The sequence below is a fragment of the Staurois parvus genome, unplaced genomic scaffold (assembly GCF_062004578.1).
Source record: "Staurois parvus isolate SC_StPar_1 unplaced genomic scaffold, SC_StPar_1.0 ptg000165l, whole genome shotgun sequence".
Classification (NCBI taxonomy): domain Eukaryota; kingdom Metazoa; phylum Chordata; class Amphibia; order Anura; family Ranidae; genus Staurois; species Staurois parvus.
Window position 1 is genome coordinate 2,091,059 of NW_028317961.1, and position 21,965 is coordinate 2,113,023.

Below are 21,965 nucleotides of genomic sequence, written 5' to 3' on the forward strand. Positions count from 1 at the left end.
CTTTTCATTCTTCTTCTTCTTCATTTCATTCTTCTCATTCTTCTTTTCATTCTTCTTCTACTTTTTTCATTCTTCTTCTGCTTTTCATTCTTCTTTTCATTCTTCTTCTTTTTCTTTTCATTCTTCTTCTTCTTCTTTTTATTCTTCTTCTTCTTTTCATTCTTCTTTTCATTCTTCTTCTTTTCATTCTTCTTCTTCTTTTCATTCTTCTTTTCATTCTTCTTCTTCTTTTCATTCTTCTTTTCCTTCTTCTTTTCATTCTTCTCATTCTTCTTTTCATTCTTCTTTTCATTCTTCTTCTCATTATTCTTTTCATTCTTCTTCTTCTTCTTTTCATTCTTCTTTTCATTCTTCTCATTCTTCTTTTCTTCTTCATGAAAAGAAGAATGAGAAGAAGAATGAAAAGAAGAATGAGAAGAATGAAAAGAAGAAGAATGAAAAGAAGAATGAGAAGAAGAATGAAAAGACGAATGAGAAGAAGAATGAGAAGAATGAAAAGAAGAATGAAAAGAAGAAGAAGAAGAATGAAAAGAAGAAGAATGAAAAGAAGAATGAAAAGAAGAAGAATGAAAAGAAGAATGAGAAGAAGAATGAAAAGAAGAATGAAAAGAAGAATGAGAAGAATGAAAAGAAGAAGAAGAATGAAAAGAAGAATGAGAAGAAGAATGAAAAGAAGAATGAGAAGAAGAATGAGAAGAATGAAAAGAAGAATGAGAAGAATGAAAAGAAGAATAAGAAGAATGAAAAGAAGAAGAAGAATGAAAAGAAGAATGAAAAGAAGAAGAATAACAATCTTTTCATTCTTCTCATTCTTCTTTTCATTCTTCTTCTTCTTCTTTTCATTCTTCTTCTTCTTTTCATTCTTCTTTTCATTCTTCTTCTTCTTCTTTTCATTCTTCTTCTTCTTCTGAGGATGAGGATGAGGATGAAGAAGAAGAAGAAGAAGTAGGATGAAAATAAGAAGAATTCCAAGCCGGCAAAAAGTGTATCTGCAGAGCTCCTCTATTTCTGACAGTTCTCTGACATTCACATTTACAGCGGTTGAAACATTGTATCTATTTGTTTCCATTTATGGAAACAAATAGATACAATGTTTCAACCGCTGTAAATGTGAATGTCAGAGAACTGTCAGAAATAGCGGAGCTCTGCAGATACACTTAGCGGAGCTCTGCAGATACACTTTTTGCCGGCTTGGAATTCTTCTTATTTTCATCCTACTTCTTCTTCTTCATCCTCATCCTCATCCTCAGAAGAAGAGGATGAGGATGAGGATGAAGAAGAAGAAGAAGAAGAAGAAGAAGAAGTAGGATGAAAATAAGAAGAATTCCAAGCCGGGAAAAAGTGTATCTGTCAGAAATAGAGGAGCTCTGCAGATACACTTTTTGCCGGCTTGGAATTCTTCTTATTTTCATCCTACTTCTTCTTCTTCTTCTTCATCCTCATCCTCATCCTCTTCTTCTTCTTCTGAGGATGAGGATGAGGATGATGAAGAAGAAGAAGAAGTAGGATGAAAATAAGAAGAATTCCAAGCCGGCAAAAAAGTGTATCTGCAGAGCTCCGCTAAGTGTATCTGCAGAGCTCCGCTATTTCTGACAGTTCTCTGACATTCACATTTTACAGCGGTTGAAACATTGTATCTATTTGTTTCCATTTATGAGGTACTTTTGGCATATAAATACTTGGCTAATAATTTCCCACTTTTGTTGCCTTATTCATAAAATAGAATTTGAGTAAGGATACGTTTTCTATTAGTGCATCTGCCTCGCTTGGGGTAGTTCAGCTAAAGTCTCCTGAGCTATCGATTGTTTATGGGCCATCTCTAGAGATATGATCGTATCAGTGAGGTCTCAAATGGTCCTTTTTTAGAACTGTCACAAAATAATAAATTCATGCCTAATTACACATTTATGCACTACCCTATGTGTAAGAGGGATGTGTCAGGGGTATCACTGGTGTCAAAATAAGTCCAAAGGCTGGTTTGAAAGGTTAGCAGTAGTATTGGATCACTGAATAAGAAAGAATTCAGTTTCCATATTTTTGTTCTAACTTCCGGTTTGGGAAGACTTAAAGATAAAGGGTTAGGATGGTGGTCTGAAGTCAACATTGACTCTATTGTGGCTGAGGATAAGTATCTACAGTCAGCCTGCGAGAGGAACAAATAGTCATGTATTTTTATTGAGGTGGAGAGAAAAAGAGGTTAGCCAGATGGGTTTTAATGAGACACAGGGCCCTATATGGCAGAGATGAGAACCCTGTAGAGGTGTGTAATAAAGGGGTGAATGGCATGCTGATGTCACCACTGACTACCAAAGGGACCTCTTTGAACTTCCCTAGTTGTTCACTGACCCGTCTAAAGAAGTCCACCTATCCCTCATTCAGGCAGGAAATATTAGCCAGGGTCAATGGTCTAGAGCCTAATCTGCCCGTCAAGAAAAGGAAATTGCCAGCCTGGCCAGCCTACCGTATTGTTGGTGTACACTGACTGTGCTTAGAGAAGAGACATGAGACCCCTTTGGATTTAGAGAAGGGGTTGGAAGCATGGAATGCTGTAGGGTATCTGTGATTAGATAATTTGGGAATTCAATCAGATCTAAAATGAATCTCCTAGAGAAACACAATCTTTATACTTGAAACTGAGACCTTTTTCAGGAGTATTTGAGCCATTGTTATTAATAGAAAAGATCTTAACATTAGATTGGTGGGTTGCTATTGTACATTGAAAATTCATGGTGAGCAGTATGTAGGAGCTACTGACCGGCTAAACTAAATAGTATGAGAGACTGAGGGAGATGTGAGCTGATATATCATAGCCAAAAATATGATAAAGGACAGAGGGTACTGTATAAGGGGGGGAAAAAATGGAGGTGGGAGTGGGAGGAAAGAGAAGAGGAAAACAATGCCTGTTGAGTGGGGACAATAACTAGAGTCTGTTAGACATGTGTGTGACCCTCAGCTCCAAAGGGGAATCCGCAATACAGGATATCCAAGATAGATTTGCTAAGAGAATGTCTGGGAGTAGAACAAATAAACAACTAAGCCACCAGTGCAGTTCAACTATGCTTACACAGTTACTTTTATATTTATACTTTTATGAGGGAGGAGGCAGGGTCCATACCCTCCAGCAAATAGTCCTGTACTAATGCTAACCCATTTACTGGTGCCCTATGTGTATAAAGCACCTCAAAACCTTCCCCTCCCAAAATAACATAGAGAAATTCAGCATGATATTAGGAATTAGGAGGCAAAGCTCCATTCACATAATCAACCTTCTAAACATACATGAGGAGCAATTTATATTGTAAAGCGCTGAGCAAACTGTTGGCGCTATATAAATCCTGTATAATAATAATTATAATAATAATATACTGCTAGACCATAACATCATAGTTAGGCATTATCCTTAGGGACCTAGGGAGACATCCACCCTCTCAAATTACCAGTAAATAGCATGATAGCAGCACCAAAAAGTGCAAAGGAGTATCTTGGGTGTGTCTAAGGGGGCAAAAAGTTCTCAACAGAGCCCTGGTGGAGGCCCCACATGGGCACCTTCAATAAGATAATAGCTCTACACTAAGAGCAATATAGAAACATGTTGCAACAAACACACTCCTAGAAGAGTGCAGGGGCCGTTTCCAAAACCAGGCCTTGCTGCTTACTACAATGTCCTAGTTGAGGAGTGATACATACCAATATTTTTAGCAATAAATGAGAACACGTATTGCTCCACATCTAAGAGTAGTGGCCCTCACCAAACACACCATTGTTAAGTTGGCATAGTGTAGAAAACTGTAATAATGCCTAGGTATTTAGAAAGGAGGTAGCAAGGAAATAAACTTGTGAGCAAAGAGACTCCAACACTGTTATATTCATAAATAGGTGAGGAGATAAGAGCAAGGCATTCTAGTTCTAATTACAGTATGTGAACACTGGACAATGAAATGAGTGGGTGAACACCTAAATCTGGACTCCTTGGCCAACCAATAAGATACAATCAAAAACATTCCTGTAGTCCAGCAGTCCTTGCCAACAGCAATAGGGGACAAAGCTACTTGTGACGCTTCAGGTGTTATCCAACCATTTCCAGCATGGAGTAGATTACTGCTAGTGAGCCACACAGCTATAAACAAGCTTATAGCACCTCATGAGAGGGCAGGCAATAGTAACTAGTAAAAAATAAAGAAATATATAGCTAAATAAATAATTAAATAGGGAGAGGTTTTCTGCACTATTAACATCGACCCTAAATAATAATGAAGAGAAAGTGTTTCAGTGTCCCAGGCTGTATACATGGCAGAAGTCACAAAGCAGGTAAAACAACAGTGAATGTAGACCTTTATCCATGTGGATGCATCTGAGTTTCCCCCACTAAGCAAGCATCGTGTCCAAAATAGCCAGTGGAGTGGATTGTGACCCACAGCAACAGCAAAGTATAATAAACTATAACCCATGGGCTACATAGATAGGAGTTTCCAGGAATTTGAACAGGGGTTAGTCAGAGCAGAAAAAAGAGAAAATATGGCAAGTAGCTGGAATCTCACAACTGAGGAAAGCTTCCTCGGGTTAATGGTAGTGGATCCTGCAGTGCTGCTGAGCTACGTAGGAGCTTCCTCCTATTTTCCTGCATCGGTGTTAAGGACCTCCAGTTGGTCTGGATGTGTGTGGCCAAACAAGACCTTGGGACCTCGGCATCTGTCTTCAGGTTGTAGCTCACTAAGTGGCCAGGAGTCAGGGAGACAAAACTCTCAGTATAAATGTGGAGCATTAACCATTGGTATCTGGAAGGCTGCACAGAAAGAAGGTAGCTCATCTGCATAATGGAGTAAGGGCACATGTCCTCAGTCAGTGACAGAAAGTCCAAAGATGAACCATCACCTGTAATGAATGCAATGGCCTTTAGGGTCATGAGAAGGGGGCACAAATCCCTACGGTTCGGAAGTGTGATCAGGGAGAAGTCCTGGCAGATCTGAACTTCAGCCTCATTAAATGTTAACAGCTTCTGTTCTCTAGCCCGCATTGCCTCTTCTTTCAGGTGAAAACTAGCAAAACAACATACTAGATCATTTGGTGGGTCTGTTTTCCTTCTGCATGTTCTGAGTGCACAATGTACCCTCTTGCACTTGACTACCATGTCTAGGTGTCTTTACAAGAGGTCATTATAGAGAGTTTACAGGTGTGGAGAATTTGAACATGCTCTGCCATTTCACGTATTCCCTGCACATGGACATTTTTCCTTCTCCCCTTGTTATTAAGTCCTTAATATGTTTGCAAAGCTCAACAAGGTGGAACACACGGCCAAGGCGCAGAGTTGCCAATCGGGATACTCACTCCTTTCAATTTAGAGATGGGTGAGGAACTATTGCACACCCACGGAAAGTCCCTGTTGGTCAATTTGGGGACATGATCGCATTTGAAATGCGTTTCCTGTAAAACAGTGACCAGGGTCTTACTTTTCCGGAGATCAGCCAGAAGCCGTGAATGCTTCTCTGAGGTGTCCAGATCCCTAGTGTTGAGAGTAGTAATCTTTTACAGGCCATAGCAAAATGGGAGGATGCCTCCCCACTACCAACAGGTGTCTATGGACGTATCCGGGGGCCCCAGGTGAGAGAGAGACTGCAGAAAAAAAAAGCATGGAGAAGCCTCCAGAGCAGGAGAAAGGAGGAAGGAAGACAGATAGAGAGGGGGGAGGAATAGGGAAAAGGAGAAAAGCAGGAAAGTCTGGGGAAAGCGAGAATGGAAAAAGAAGAGGGAAGAAAAAAGAAGGGAAGGGGTAAGGGGGAATGAGGGTGAGTAGGGGTGGGAGAGGGGGTCCAAAATAGAGGGGGGGGGGAGGGGGTCCACCCGTGGCCCAAATGACATTCCCAAGTAGAAATCCAACTATTCCCTTCAGGCCAGGAAAGGCAGAGGGGCACGGCAAAGGGAGGCAATATTCCAGAAGACACCATCCACAGCAGATAGGGTCATAAGCCTTGAGTCCCAGCCTGGATGTCAGGGTCCAACCAGGGGAGGACTGCCTATCCGGGTACTTGGGCACTGCCCGATGGCCCGGGGTCAGTAGGGGGCCCCATGAGATGCCCCTGGTATCTTTCATAGGTTTTTTGGGTATGGTTTGAGTGTGGGCAAGGACACAGGGGCCCCATGATCCCCTATTGCCCATGGAGCCCTATGAGTTGTCAGTCCGCCCCTGGGTCCAACTCATCAGAATGAGGAGTGCTTCAAGGTCAGCAATGATTCCGGGAAACGGGAGGAGAAACCCCCCCCCCCTGCCCCTGAGGTCAAGTCAGCAGCAAGGCAATTTATATATTACTTGCCGACATGTAGTGAAGATATAAAGTCACTCTCCTCTTTTGGGTCACAGCGTGGAGAAATAGAAAGGACTGTCACCTCACCGTTTCTTAAACCTAAATTTACCTGTGCACTTTAGGTTCAATACAATTTTATGGTTTGGTTTTGGGGCATGTTGTGAAACAAGCCTCTCATATGTATATGTAGCACCTGTCTATTTATAATTATTTGTTTGCACAAGTGTGGCTATCCACCCTATTAGGGGAAGCTTCATATTACACACAATATTTTTTTACTTGGCGCCTTAATAATAATTTTCAATTTATTCTACAAGGAGGTTATCTGTCCCGGTCCATGCAGAGCTCTGGGAAGAGCGTCTTCAATGCGCCATTGTCAGACCATGCCCCCCGTAATGTTTTATTTTGAGGCCTCTCGCAGATTTATCATATTGTTTAAATAGAAGTCCTCTCAATTCAAGTCTGAGTTTATAAAGGGTAGGGGAATGTGTAGGGTTGGAATATTGTTTCTTGACTTGGGAACAAATTTGAATTATTATTCCTCTCATATAACCCTTATAGGCATTCAATAGGAAGGAGGTATCTTTAGAGGAGGCAGCATTTACTTCAAAGTAGTCCTGGAGATGCTGAGAGAGCAATGTAACATTAGTAGGAGTATGGATAACGTTAGAATTGCAGCACAATAGGTGTACTGGTTGTCAGGAGACCTTCTCCTTTACATATAAAGAGATAGCTGTATGGCCGTGTAGGTCTGATTACATGATGTCCGAAACGGACGAGGAGGCCTGTTGGAGTAGCCATTTATCTACTAGGAATAAATCAATACAAGTATACGTGGCATGTCTGGGAGAAAAAAAAGGTATAGTCTCTTTCAGACACATGCTGACAGCGCCAGACATCAAATAAATCTTCAGTGCACAGTATAGAGTAGGCACTGAAATACTGGTTGTCCTATGGTAGGGAAGGCTGTAATGGGGTCAAGGCAGTCTGGAGATGATGAAGATTCAGCTTGAGATGAGCCTACCTCCATGTCATTCAGAGCAGCTGGATCCTCTTCCACTTCAATGGGTCTAGACTTGGCTGGGCTGCAAGTGGTTGGGGTAGATGTTTCAGAGTCTGAAGATTCCGCTGAATTGTATTGTCTAGCCATCTCAGCACTGTGATGGCTGTTTCTGTGAGGCCCTGTGTGCAGTCCGGCCTGCTGTGAGTTGTGGCCACCATCTTGCCATAGCCTGAAGGGGAGAGGAGGGAAGCAACTCTCCAATGTCCTCTGCATAGGGGCTTCTTTTCACCTCCGATGCATGCTACAGGGTGCAAGTGTGTAAGACAGCTGGTGGATGGGCGAGGAAGCTGCTTTGAGCCCTTGTGTGTTGTGATCTCCCCAGCTGTGAAGTGGAGCTGTCTCACACAGTGGCCATCTTCTAGTGCAGTTGCCTTGCCCCCTGACACCGCCCTAGTTTTGAAATGCACAGATGGCCAACCCAGGTTTCATGTTTGGATAAGGATCTAGGGGGAAAGGATTCTATTGTACTGTTCAGTAGCATTCTATGCAGTTCTGTATTTGCAATGTTTTCCTTTAAGTCATATGAAAGACCTTCTCCCTGCTGTGCGGTATTTAATTTTTTTTACATAATTGTGCACTGTTCTTTTATTTGTAAACAATATCTGACTCTGGTATTGAACTTTTTATTTATTTTTTAACACAATTTTTATACAACACTAATAGGGGTTCAAGAAGTTTACAACAAGTTCTCATTAAGCATATGATGAGTACTGGAAGTATTGGTCAGCAGCATGACATTTTTAATGATGATAATCAGCTGAAATGTAGATAAAAAAAGGATTACAATAGGTATTGGATGGCAAATATTTTTGAACAGAAAAGTAGCAAAAATGCATTTTATCTAAAATGTCAACCTGCAAAATTATTGTGGCTGATTTATTTGTTGAGTTTTAAAAGTAACAAAAACTGTGAACTTTGATGATTTAGCTGTTAAAAAAAACAATCACAGATGGGCATATACAGTAAAGTAAACTGAATTTCCACACAGAAATTACTGTAAACTTACCTTTATGTTATTGTGTGATCTTTCAGTATGTTTTATTTTTATTATCCTTGCCATTCCTTTCAAAGTGTTTAGATGAGCTTTAGGATGTAAAGCCTCCCTTTCCACTGCTTGAGGTCAATCCTGATGACACATCCACAAAATGTCATATAATACATTTTCTGTCAGAGTTACATGAAAAAAACATTGATGGCGTTTAACAATTTTAGGCTCCTCCAAATGGCTGGAGAGTGTGTCAGTGTTTAACCTCTAATGGTGTCTTACAGCCCAGGGGTGGACTGACAACTCATGGGGCCCTCGGGCAATAGGGGATCATGGGGCCCCTGTGTCCTTGCCCACACTCAAAAAAGCCTATAAAAAAGGTACCAGGGGCATTTCATTGGGCCCCCTACTGACCCCGGGCCCTCTGGCAGTGCCCGAGTGCTTGAATGGTCAGTCCGCCCCTGTTACAGCCTGATATTGAACTTCCATTTCTTTTCTGGGGGGAAATGAATACAACAGAATAACAGCACACATACCTATTCCTAAGAGGTGATGTTTCACTACTGCAGCAATTTAACAGTGGCGATTATTAAAAAAATGCTCATTTGTAATTAGATTTCTTTAAAAGAAATCTATATGAGAGAATATGTGGGACACTAAATTCTCCTTCTATAAATGCTAGCTGCCTGGTTGTCATACTAAATCAATAGGTTCACATGCAAAAAGTACAGTAAGTGCACTCCATGTGACTTAACAGAAGGAAGAATTTTTAATAAAGTTTTTTTGTGGTTGATGTTTCAGCTGGTGCAGCCTGCATTTCTCAAGCTAATAGGTTCAGTATTTTCTTAAGTACCTGCCTGAAACAACCATGCAGATTGAGTGATCTGACTTTCACATCTGCATAGATTCCAGTTTGTGCAGGAGCTGAAAAGGTAAACTTCCAAAAGATAAAAGACGCTGGTGCCGACACAACCTTCCAGACCCAACTTTTAGTGGAAGTGTCACTTTTGGACTGTTTGACATTTTAATTTGGTTGCATAAAATGTTGCAATTTAGCAATAATTTACTAAATAGAGTAGATAGTTTATTATCTATAAAGGCTAAAATTGGATTATTTGAACTTGGTAATATGCTAATCATGTAACCTGCTAATAATTTAGAGCCATAACAAGGCCGATTTAATTAATTTTAACATGACAGCTGTTTCTTATTCCTGTCCTTCATCAGTCTGTTCTAATTAGTTTGAATTAATAATAGGTAATGTTCTACACCTCTAACTGTCAAATTCTTTGAAATGGCATCTTACATTCCTGAATTTCTCTCCCATTTACTGATTAGTTTGTGCTGACCATGGCATGCCAGATCTCTAATGTGCCATACACACATGCAGTTGAAAATAACTGAAAGTAGTTACCCACATTAATCTTAAAGTTAGACCATGCTTGAATATAGGTAAGGTTTACAGACATACTTTCATCTCACAATCCAAACACGACTTGAAGTTCAAGTTTCATCTACCTAACCTTTTGTAGATCTAAGTAAGTAGTAGCAACAGTAGTATTTTCTTTAAAATCAATGCATATTAAAAAAATAAACATGCCACTGATCTTTAGTAAAAATGTTGCATTTGAAACATGATGTTATTTTATTGCAATTCAATAAACATTTTTTCTAACATTTTTTATCTAGACTTGTTACCTGGTTCCTGTTATTGTAAACCTGGCTACGGAGGGGAGAAATGTGAGCAATGTGATTTGGGGTATATTGGTTATCCAGATTGTGTACCTTGTAACTGTAGTGTATACGGCAGTGAAAATGAAGACCCATGTGTGGATCCTTGTATTTGTAAGGTAGGTTAGTAAGTACTGTACAGTATATATATATATATATATATATATATATATATTTGTTGTAAGACAATGTTAACGTGCACCTATGCCAGACAAAAATGTCTGTTTGCTAGGCAACACAACTCCTGCCCCTCCTCACCCTGTATAATAATGGTCTAATATTTGCTTAACCTAGGGGGATTTAACAGAGAGGGTTATTTATCTTATTCCTCCCTACAAAGATGACAACAATGACAAGAACGTTTTGTCTTGTGACCGGATTTCAGCTTTAAAATAAGCCCTCACTGACCTCACTGCAGGTAGTGTGAAGTAATTCAATCTCAAAGTTACATAAATCTCAGTTATAAAGTATAAGTATAAGCTGGGATTTCAATGCTTTTTCAATCTCAAATGTCACTTTGTGTACTGACATAGCTCCATATATCTCAATCAGTCCATAACATACAATCACAGGCTCATTAAACAGCCTCCACAGACAGCTTAACTCTCCAATATGACAAATATATGTACTCCAACGCAATTTCTCTTTGTCAAGTACAGTATTAGGATGTTTTTGAGTCTTTCCAGGAAACCATACTCTGAGAACATGGAGAAGAAGGGCAGTGGAGCAAGAAATGTACCAAATGTACAATAAACAAGTTGTAGTAGTGCTGGACTACCACTAGATGTTAACAGATACCTAATTGTAATAACACAATGCAACGTAATGCAATAGCAGAAAAAAATGTACTATAGGTGGGAGACAACAGTGCCTCTAATGGAAATTTTGAATGTTAATTTCTCCACAATGCCTGCAGCTGTAGAGGTCAATAAGGGTGCGTTTTAAGTGCTTATACTGCTGGCTAAAAATATTCATAGTCTAGTCACAGATACACTTTAAAGGTTACCATACAGGTGTAGATTATCTACTGAGAAGGCTCATTCTTTACATTCTCTAGCTATATGTATATATAACCACCCATTTAGTAGCTATCTGTTTGCAGACCTATATTGTGTGTGTGTGCGGTCACTATACAAGCAGTCCCCGAGTTACGAACATTCTAATTACAACTCATACTCACAAATGGAGGCTCCCTGCTGTCATATTAGCATACTGCATTTCCCCTAACAGTACTGTACTAGTCCAACTGAGACCCGGTTCTGCTGGTTCCACCTCTGGCCGCCACTGCCCACTGTCTCTGCCACTGTAAAATTATTAGTTGCTAGGATCGCCTGATATCTAGCAACCCAGCTTTCAGAGTGAAGGAGGATGTAGGATGTGCGCCTCAAAATCACGGTACCACGCTTGAATGCACTGAGCTCCTGAGAGGGACCCATTCTTTCACAAATGTTTGTAGAAGCAGTTTTCATGCCTAGGTGCTTGATTTTATACACCTGTGGCTATGGAGGTGATTGGAATCCAATGATTTGGAGGAGTGTCCCAATACTTTTGCAATACTGTATAGTGTACCTTATGAACTCCTCAAAGCTGTTGACCTGACCCACCCCCAACTAGTGAAGGACTGCAAGTCCCAGCATGAACCTCTCAGATCTGAGGATGTGCCCCCCCAAAAAGGACTAAAAGTATCAGCATGAATCCCTGAAATCTAAGGATATGACTGCTTAGATCTCAGGGGTTCATGGTGGGACTTGTAGTCCTTCACTAGTTAGGGGGGTATCGCGTTCTTAGCTTGGGGGGGGGGTCAGGTCAACAGCTCTGAGGAGTTCATAAGGTACACTATATTGCAAAAGTATCGGGCCACTCTTCCAAATCATTGGATTCAGGTGTTCCAAACACCTCCATAGCCACAGGTGTATAAAATCAAGCACCTAGGCATGAAAACTGCTTCTACAAACATTTGTGAAAGAATGGGCGGTCACGCTCAGGAGCTCAGTGAATTCAAGAGTGGTACCATGATAGGTTGCCACCTGTGCTATAAGTCCATCCGAAACATTTCCTTGCTACTAAATATTCCATGGTCAACTGTTAGTGGTATTATAACTGGGAACAACAGCAACTAGTGTAAAGCACATCAGTGGACTCAGGGGAGATGTATTCTCTAGAGTGACAAATCTTCTTTGTCTAGAAATCTGATTAACGTGTCTGGGTTTGGTGGTTGCCAGGAAAATGGTACTTGCCTGACTGCATTGTGCCAAGTGTAAAGTTTGGTGGAGGGTGATTATGGTGTGGGGTTGTTATAAAGGGGTTGGGCTTCGCCCCTTTTCAGTAAAGGGAACTCTTAAGGCGTCAGCATACCAAGACATTTTGGAAAATGTCATGCTCTCAACTTTGTGGGAACAGTTTGGAGATGGCCCCTTCCTGTTCCAACATGACTGTGCACCAGTGCACAAAGCAAGGTCCATAAAGATATGGATGAGCGAGTTTGGAGTGGAGGAACTTGACTAGCCTGCACAGAGCCCTGACCTCAACCCGATAGAATATCTTTGATATGAATTAGAGCAGGGGCTGCAAGCCAGGACTTCTCATCCAACATCAGTGCCTGATATCACAAATGCACTTTTGGAAGAATGGTCAAACATTCTCATAGACACATTCCTAAACCTTGTGGACAGCCATCTCAGAAGAGCTGAAGCTTTTACAGCTGCAAAGGGTGGGCCAACTCAATATTGAATCCTACTGACTAAGGCTGGGATGCCATTAAAGTTCACGTGCATGTAAAGGAAGGCATCCCGACACTTTTGGCAAGATAGTGTAATTGCACTGGTTGCACTTTAATTCCTGGAGGCCATGGTGGCACTAGTTCCCCAAGGGCCCTGGGGGGGGGGGGGGTCACATTGTCCTCCTCCACCTTTGTGATCATAGAAAACCTTAGACTGTTTCTCTTGATCCATCACCCTGCCACCACCAGCTCTACTTACCCCCATAGAGCCATAAAGAGTCTCTCCTCTCTCTCTTTCCCTCTCTCTGTGCCTGTCTTTCTCTTTATATGCCTTCTCACCTCCTCATTCTCACTCCCTCTCTCCCATTTCTCTCTCTCTCTCTCTCTCTCTCTCTCTCTCTTGCTTCTCTTTCTCTCTTGCTTTCATCTCCCTCTCTCCCTCATCCCCCCACACTCATCTCTCTCTTTGTCTCTCATCCCCCTCTCTCCCCACATCTCCCCTCTTTTGCTCCCCCTTTCTTTCTTTCTTTCTCCCCACCTCTCTATCATCCCCCCTCTCTCTTCCCCACACTCACTCATCTTTACCTCCTTCCCTTTTTCTCCCCCCTCTGTTCAAAATCCAATTGTCACAGGGTCAGAAAGTGAAATCTTATGAAAGGGGCACAAGCAGCAAAACAAACAGGGGTGTTAACCCTTCCCTATGCTATCCAAAACTTAATATTTTTTTGATGGAGTTACACTTAAACAATGTACATTTTCCAACTTACATACCAATTCAGCTTAAGATCATACTTACAGAACCCGGGGACTGCCTGTAATTGAATTGTGCACTTCAAATACTATTATGGTTGCATGGATCAACATGGTATGTTCTGCAGATATAATCCTTAACAGCCAAAACCTGTCATTTTCTTGCTATTGTTATAAAGAACCCTATACATGTAACTGCAAATGAAACAAACACTTGAATTGGCAGTCTTCAACCTGTGTGATGTTCACATTGAATTAGAACAAGCAGTTGAAGCTTAGACAAGCATTTGCTGTGATCAACATCAAAGATAAATAATGACCACATTTGGTTCATAACTAACTGGCAGGAGAGACACCACAATTTAAACTCAGGAAGTTAGCTTTTTAATTTCTGTATATAATTAAAAACATACATTGACTCCCCTAATGAATGTTAACATTTTAACTGTATTACAAAATACTTTGTCCACAGGATGTAATTTTAATTTTTTTTAAGTGTTTCTAATACAAAGTCAGTAAACAACAGTAATCTATGAAAACAAAAAAGAATCCAGACCAAATGTGAGATTCTGTTTATAGGAAAATGTCGAAGGTGACAACTGTCAAGTTTGTAAGCGGGGATTTTTCAACTTGCAGCGTCAAAATCCAAAAGGTTGTGATCAGTGTTTCTGTTCTGGAGTTTCAAACAACTGTATAGATTCACGGTTTACTTATACCAAGGTGAGAGCACTCATGACAGCTTACTTTTTTCTTATTTTTTATTTAATTTCTCATTTATTTTTGTATGCCTTTATCTGGTTCTTGGGGCACTATTCCTCCCACTGACACCAACAATGAGTCACTATTTCTTCTATTGACACTCACAATAGAACACTATTCCTCCCATTCCCACTATTTCTTCCACTGACACCATTAAATTCTGCTAAAGACACTAATGATGGGACACTATTCATCCCACTGATACCAACAATGGGGCATTACTCCTCCCACTGACACCAACAATGGGTTACTATTCCTACCGATTACACCAATGATGGGGCACTATTCCTTCCAATGAAGCTAACAATGGGGCACTATTCCTTCCCTTAATACCAATGATGGGACACTATTCCTCCCACTATCGTCAGGACATTTTCTACTCCCACTGGCCACAGTCCAACCATCCAAAAGTCTGGAGGACAGTCAACTGGCCCTTTGTTTAGAAAGTTTGGAGACCCTTGCCTTAGAGGGTACAGACAGATTTGGTTTACTTCATCAAAATACATCTTTTTTTTTTAAAGAGTAGAGTTGTTTTGAGGCTTTAAGATATTTCAAGATTCTGAGCTTACATCAGATCAAGAAGCAGCATGAAAGACACAACATGACATAGCAAAACATTCCAAGATCCAAAACATGGTTTGAACTGTTCTTGCACTGTCAAGATTACTTGATAAAATAAAATAATATGCACGAGTCACACAACAATACCTACATGGTTGTATTCTTGTAATACATTCAAGTACCCAAATTGACAGCAAATACACATTTCTTATGGTAACTCTCTTGTGACTGCAGCAAATAAGGAACATTGCAAATAAAGGTAAAAATGCTGCAATGTGACAGCTCAGAGAAAAATGGTGAAGAAAAAATCAAGAAAGTATCAAGAGATACATGTGGAGGAATAGAAAAAAAGACGGAACCAAGAGAGGCATGCTGCGGGAAAGAGATAGGTGAGAGAGCAGGGGGATTTACTAAAGTTAGTTCACTCAGAATTTGGTGTGGCTGTGCATGGTGGCCAAACAGCTTCTAACTTTAGCTTGTTCAGTTAAGCTTTGGCAAGAAAACCTGAAGCTGATTGGTTTCTATGCAAAAGTGCACCTCATTTTGCACTCTCCAGTTTTAGTACATAAACCCCAGGGCGTTCAGCTGAGGACACTGGAAGACTCTACAATATAGCAAAGTTTTATAATATTAGGACTCACAAATAGGAATGAAGCTTAGCTTAGGTAAAAAAATCAGTTAGCGCTTACCATGTTGAAGTACATTTTGAATGTCATTCATAAAGGTTAGCTGTTAATTCCTTCATTCTGATTACATAGTTAAGCGTCTCTACCCATCCTTTAATAGAGGGAATGGTAGCTGTTATACAGTATCTAGGGATTGGGGCTCAGCTAACAGATAATAAGAATTAAAGAAGGCCTTTTTTTAGTCTTTGTAATTAATCCCTGTATCACAGATAAAAGAACAACTTCTGCCCCATAGATGATTGACATACCTGAAAGCTGGATTTCCAGAAAGGTCTAATACTGTATGAGGGCAAGACCACAACACATGAAGTAAAGATGTGATCCTCACATCTCTAACACCAATCTGGAATTGATTGCAGAATCTTATGCAATATGAAGGGACTTTTATACCATCTGGACAGGCATTTATCATTTTTGCTGCTGAGTATGATTGGCTGTACTATTTTTTTTTCCACTATTCTTTCTTTAGAATGGTATGTCCCAGTTCTCTCTCCAAATCTCTGGTATAGAAGGGACAATTGGGGAATGCATTATGTAAAAGTATACTGTAGAGCTGGGATATTATATGTGAGCAGTCTGATTTCTTGAGGCATAACGCTTGAATTTGTGTTAAGTGTCTATCTAATTGTCCTAGGATTGTAAGGTGAGTTAAGAAGTGTTTGAGTTGTAAGTAACTAAGCCATCTGTCTGCTTGTGAGTAGTCCCTTGCAGAGACTGCTAAAAGAAGTTTGGGACCCATGGAGCAAAAAGCATATTTAACAGAGGATGGTGCTAATATTGTTCAATACAGAAAAATATTGCATACCTGAGGGAAATTCTGGGTTCCATAGTATTGGGGGTTAGGGAACCCATACAGGTGGAGAGCTTATAACTAAGATTAGCAGAATTACATACTTCCAGTAGGGAGGAAGTCAATGAAGAAATAGTCTGGAGTGATGAAGTGGGCTTACCTAAGGTAAGGACATTATTGGCAAATCATTCGATGGATACCCATAGTGGGCATAGAAAAACCATATGGTAATCCTGCTCAACACTGCCACAGTGAAATACAATTCAAGATGAGGTAAGCCTGTGCCCCCATCTACATTCTACTTAACCAGAATATATTAACACAGGCATTTCTAGAGTCCAGGCTAGAGGTAAGTAAGTTGGTCTCATAGAATGAAAAAATTGGCAGGAGATGAGAATCGGATGAGTTTGAAAAATATTTAAGAAATGTGGTAAAATGTCCATTTTATAAAAAATATATTCTCCTCAACCACAAGTGTTTTTTGACAACCAATTGAGAATCCTACAGTATGTTGAAAGGAGATAAATAGAGAAAGTAGTTAAGCTCATATAACTTGTCAAGCCCTATAGGAATGTATACTCCCAAATATTTATTGGAGTTTGATGCTCAGCAAAAAGAAAAAGCACTTTTGACATGATCACATTCTGGGACTGGTAACGAGACATTGAGACACTGAGATTTAGTATTCTCCACCCTGACTTTTCTGTGCAGCTGAGAACAGAGGTTATGCAATCACTTCTAAAAAAGGGGGAAAGGGTATTTATAAGGCTTTTTTATGTCTACTGTATACACAAATGTTTTACCTTTCATTTCTATTTGAAACTGTGTGAGTTGTTTTACAAGGTGAGAGTTTATGTATACTCTAAGATAGAGGGAAATGCAAATTATTAGTTGGAAACACAAATAAGCAGATCATCTGCAAAAACAATACGTTGATGCCGCATGTCTTGTAACATGATGCCACATATAGAATCATTAGCACTCAAAGCATTGGCCATAAATTCCATAGATATTACGTATAGGAACAGGGAGAGAAGACACCCCTGGTGTATGGAGAAGGTTACTATTAGAGATGGTTACTGGATCAGAGAGAAGGCCATTATTCTAATTCTTTTTATTGGGGGAGGAGTATAGAGACATTATTTTTTTTTTGTTTGAAGGTAGAGGGTAGACCAATCTGCAGCAGAGATGTCTCAGGAAATAAAAAAAATCCAGGCAATCAAATGCTTTCTTAGTAACAGCAAGCAATTTGCACATTTTTGCATGTGTGTGAGATGAGAGAAATTGTTTTAATGGTGTTGTCCTGAGCCTCACGAGCAGGGACAAAACCAACCTGGTCTAGGCTGATGAAGTACAGGATTAAAGTATAACTAAAGGCTTAATTTTTTTTGGATAGAGTAGAGATGGATTAGAACACCTGCCAAATTTTTACTTCTGTCTGTGTTCGTTAGGGAGATTCAACCTCTATAGTTGTCATGTTTACTTTCATCATGCAAAGTGAAAGAAAATCCCAAAGTTTGGGTTGTCCCCAAAACAGTAATAGAGGGGAAATCTTCCAGTGGGGACACTATTTCTGGTGACACTGGTGACAACCAGGAATTCACTCACTTTGGATGGATTTCCTGCTTTGGCTATAGTACAGAAAGTGAAGGTAAATTTTCACAATGGGACACATATGGCAAAAAAAACGGAGTTTTACCCCTTCCCTTAATTTATCCAAAATAAAAAAATGTTTTGCCTTTAGTTCTACTTTAAAGGTTGCAGAAGGTAGGCCAACAATTTCACATAGATTTTATGGTCCACATTAATTAGGAAATCAGTCTTATCTTAAACATTGGGTTGGGCCGTTTTGATCTATGGGGATTGGGGTAATGTGACCTTCCTGTGATTGACGAGGGAATGCACAGGAACCCAAGATAGCATTTCATGTGAGTGTTAACCATTTCTGGGTGTAATAAATTATATAGCAGAGAGCACTATGTGGTTATTTATTATACCATTGAGGAGATATACAGACTGGAGGGAAGATGGAGTTTGAGAGCTGTGGAAAAAAAGGATTGCCTCAGCAGTACCTGGGACATCTTGATTTGAGCTGCTTACAGTCTCTTACAGTCCAACCATAAGGGTGAGCGTTTTAACACACTGGTGATGAAGGAGGCACAGAGGGTGTGAAAACACATACGTTTTGAAATGACACAAGAGTGTTGATGTGAATAGAAATTTGAACACTACTTGAGTTACAGGACTGTTTTTTGCATATAATTTATTGGATTTCAATGCACATATTTTTGGGTTGTTTTTGGAGTAGTGTTTTTATGTTTAATAATTAAATCACATTTGGTGTGTCCAGAGCACTGTTTTTACTTTATATATATCCTTTATATGTGGAGTGAATCACACTACTTATAGCTGCTGGAGGAGGATATATGTATTTTCAGTGTATGGATATTCTGTACAGTTATATTTTGTTTACATATTTTTTGCACAATTAATTTATGGATCTGTACCCATTTTTGATAAAGTACTGTATTTGAAAAGCTGGGGCATCAGTAGAGAGTTTATGCATCAGCTCAAGAAAAAGAATCTCTGTAAGCAGAGTAGTGATTGCAGATGCCTTTTCTTTTAGGATGCAATTCAAAGTTTCCCACTTATTGACTGTGCAGTAGAGTCCTGGGTGTGGTCTGCTAGAAAGTGAGAAATTGCTTGAATTACAGATTATTGAGTGGATTTATCTACAGTATGAGGAACATCTAATTTAATAAAAATACATCCTTGATAGCACGTGAACCTAAAAGGGTTCTGTGTACAATAATGATATTCATGATAGTAAGAAAACAGATGACACCCATTTTTGAAAAGCAGACAAATTATATAATTTAAATACAATCAGACCTTAAAGAAACAGCTCCCTTAAGCATCTTTAACCTTTGCCCTAATTCCTCTGTTGATAACATGTTTTATCACTACCAAAACCTTAATATTTATTCCAAGCTTTAAAATTAACCTGAATGTGTATGTTCACCTTTTCAGAAAATCTGTAAAGTGACCTTACACAGAACCCCTTCCCCATTCCACCCTGGTTCTGCTGTATCAGTGTCCCGCAATCCCCTACTACTAGGCACCAGGACGCAGATTCACTGGTGTGAGGATTTGAAATCCACAAGGCTTAATCTCCTAGCCGTTACTCTCAGCATGTACAGATGGGAAGCACATCACCAGCACACCGAGGATCTCCAGTTATGGGTTCAAAGCTTTAATAAGCAATCACATAGTTACAGCAAGTGCAAAGTTTCAAAGTCTCGCAGGACCCCTTCATTAGGCATGTGACGTCTCAGCATGTACAGGCAAGAGGCATTCTATTTGAGCAGCACTGTAACATGGACAGCACTGATTAATCAGAATCCATTTAGACTGTCCTGTCAGTGAAAAGAAAAAGCCAGTGGGATTTCAGATCTTCAGACAGGTGAAGCGGCGTCAAGGTGCATGACAGCAGTGGATTGGGAGACACTGGTAAAGCGGAACTGGGGGAATGGGGAGAGGGTCCAATGTAAGGTCACCTTACATATTTTCTGTAAAAGTTAACTTATACTTTAAACTATATTTGAACCTTAACCTCATAAAACAACCCATTCAGTTTAAAATAGAAATGCAAGGAGAAATGTTTGTGCATACTGTTTTATATATAGTACATATATATGTATATATATATACTGTATATTTACGTATATATATATATATATATATATATATATATATATACTGCTCATATATAATATACTGTTTAAAAAAATATCTAAATACTCTTTTTTTTTTTTTTTATAAGTGATTACCTGAACTCTGTTCTCTCGTGCATTAGGGGCCTAAAGAACTTGGGTGGAGACTGCAGGGGACGTGTTGGCAGAAGGCAAAAAAAAGCAATACACTGATCTTCCCAGTGAGCAGTTATGCACAGGCACGTCAGCACAAGCCTGACCATTGGAGAATATGTAGTCTATTCACCCTAGTAGAATGCAAAGAAACAAACTGACCACATTAGGATTGATGAGTTTACATCCCTAGCATGGTCTGTTTGAAATACGAAAGCAGGGGGACAGGCAGGATCACCAGGTATTTCACACAAATAAGCAATGCAAAAAGAACAGGATACTTTTTAATGCAAGTACATGGTACCATAGACACATTTTAGAAATAGGAATTGTTGAGGTAACATATAGTTTAAACTTAGACCTTACCCAAAACCTTAATATTTAAAATTAAAATTTAAAATTTACTGCTTTTTGTTAACAATTTTTTTTTCTAGTTTTGGATACAGTGGGGAAAAACTAGAATTCATTAGTGTTTTACTGTTAACTGGGCCTCTGTTATAGGTTTCATCAGAATGCAAAGGAAAAATCTGCAACAGGGACATAGATAGAAAAACATATGACAGGATCTGGCAAATTTTTTTACACTACTAAAGAAAAGCATTTTCATTTCTGTCTGTGTTGATCTTGGATAGGGATGAGTCAAATGTATCCTTGTTCAATTTGACAAAGGTTTGGAGAGCATGACTGGATCTGAACCCCACTGGAGTAGAAAAGATTAATGGCCATTTTCTGGGCTAATTGGCACGGGATTGTCAAACAAAAGGGCACCGGGAGTTGAGCAGTGGTCTAGGGAATATGTTCCAACACAAACAATTTAAATTTATTATTTAGTGGGAAAAGGGTCTTTTCAGATGGCTTAAAGGGGAACATTGACAATTCAAAAAACCTTCAAATCTCATGCTGAGGGGATTCCTTAAATATTTGAATAGTTTTACACAACATTATGATTCTCAGGGACAGCACCATCATTATCTTACCTAAAGCAGCAGTACCTAGCCAGCATATATAAGGATCTCAAGTCGGGCGTGGGGCAGTAAGAGGGAAAGATAAGTCATTTGTATTCAACCACTTTCCGACCGCCTAACTGGGAAAATACATCATGTCTTTGACGTTAATTACCGGGGTTATGACAGCTAGATGCCATAATGCCGATATTAATTTTCCCCTCAGTCCCTGATATTTTTGTAAAAGTGATCTGAGTGGCAGATTTGCCACTGGATCTCTTTTAGAATAGGTGGGAGGGGTCCCCCCCCCCCTCACCGCTTTCTGGTGGTTCCCGGGCTTACCTTGCTCCGGGAACTGATCTGGTGCTGGCGGCTGGTCACAGAGTTGAGCAAAGGAAAGAAGGCCTAGGAGGACCAGTGCAGCATCATGACGTCACTTCTGGTTCTGGCTCAAATGTAAACAAGGCCATTCTTTTTAAAGCAAAAGATCTTTTTTTATCCTTTCCTTTTAAAGATAGAGGAGAGGTCTATAATTCCCAAGATCTCTTCATAAAGAAGGACTTTAACATCTGAGAGAGTGGCACATCCTGGAACTGGAAGGCAAATTGCGCCGAAAACCTCCTCTCCCAAGTGAGCTGTCCAGGAGTGGCAGGAAGGAGAATGCTAGATAAATGCCTATGATGCCAAGTAAATCCACTACACCTCAGCATTCTCCATTGGGTCCCTAAAACATGCTCAAGACACCTCTTATTTACATGCATATACAGTAAATGTGATTTTATTCATCAACATTACTTTTCCCAATATGACAA

The 21,965-nt window shown here is 39.8% G+C and overlaps 1 protein-coding gene across 6 annotated transcripts in view; it reads left to right on the top strand.

Moving 5' to 3' along the window:
* The window catches only part of LAMA2 (laminin subunit alpha 2), a 1,220,316-nt gene that overhangs the window by 496,170 nt on the left and 702,181 nt on the right, over nucleotides 1-21,965 (top strand). For all 6 annotated transcript variants that reach the window (XM_089676131.1, XM_089676133.1, XM_089676134.1 and 3 more), the window contains exons 10-11: nucleotides 10,037-10,197; nucleotides 14,127-14,267. In XM_089676131.1, coding sequence (XP_089532257.1) covers nucleotides 10,037-10,197; nucleotides 14,127-14,267 — 302 coding nt within the window. The remainder of the gene's footprint in view (nucleotides 1-10,036; nucleotides 10,198-14,126; nucleotides 14,268-21,965) is intronic.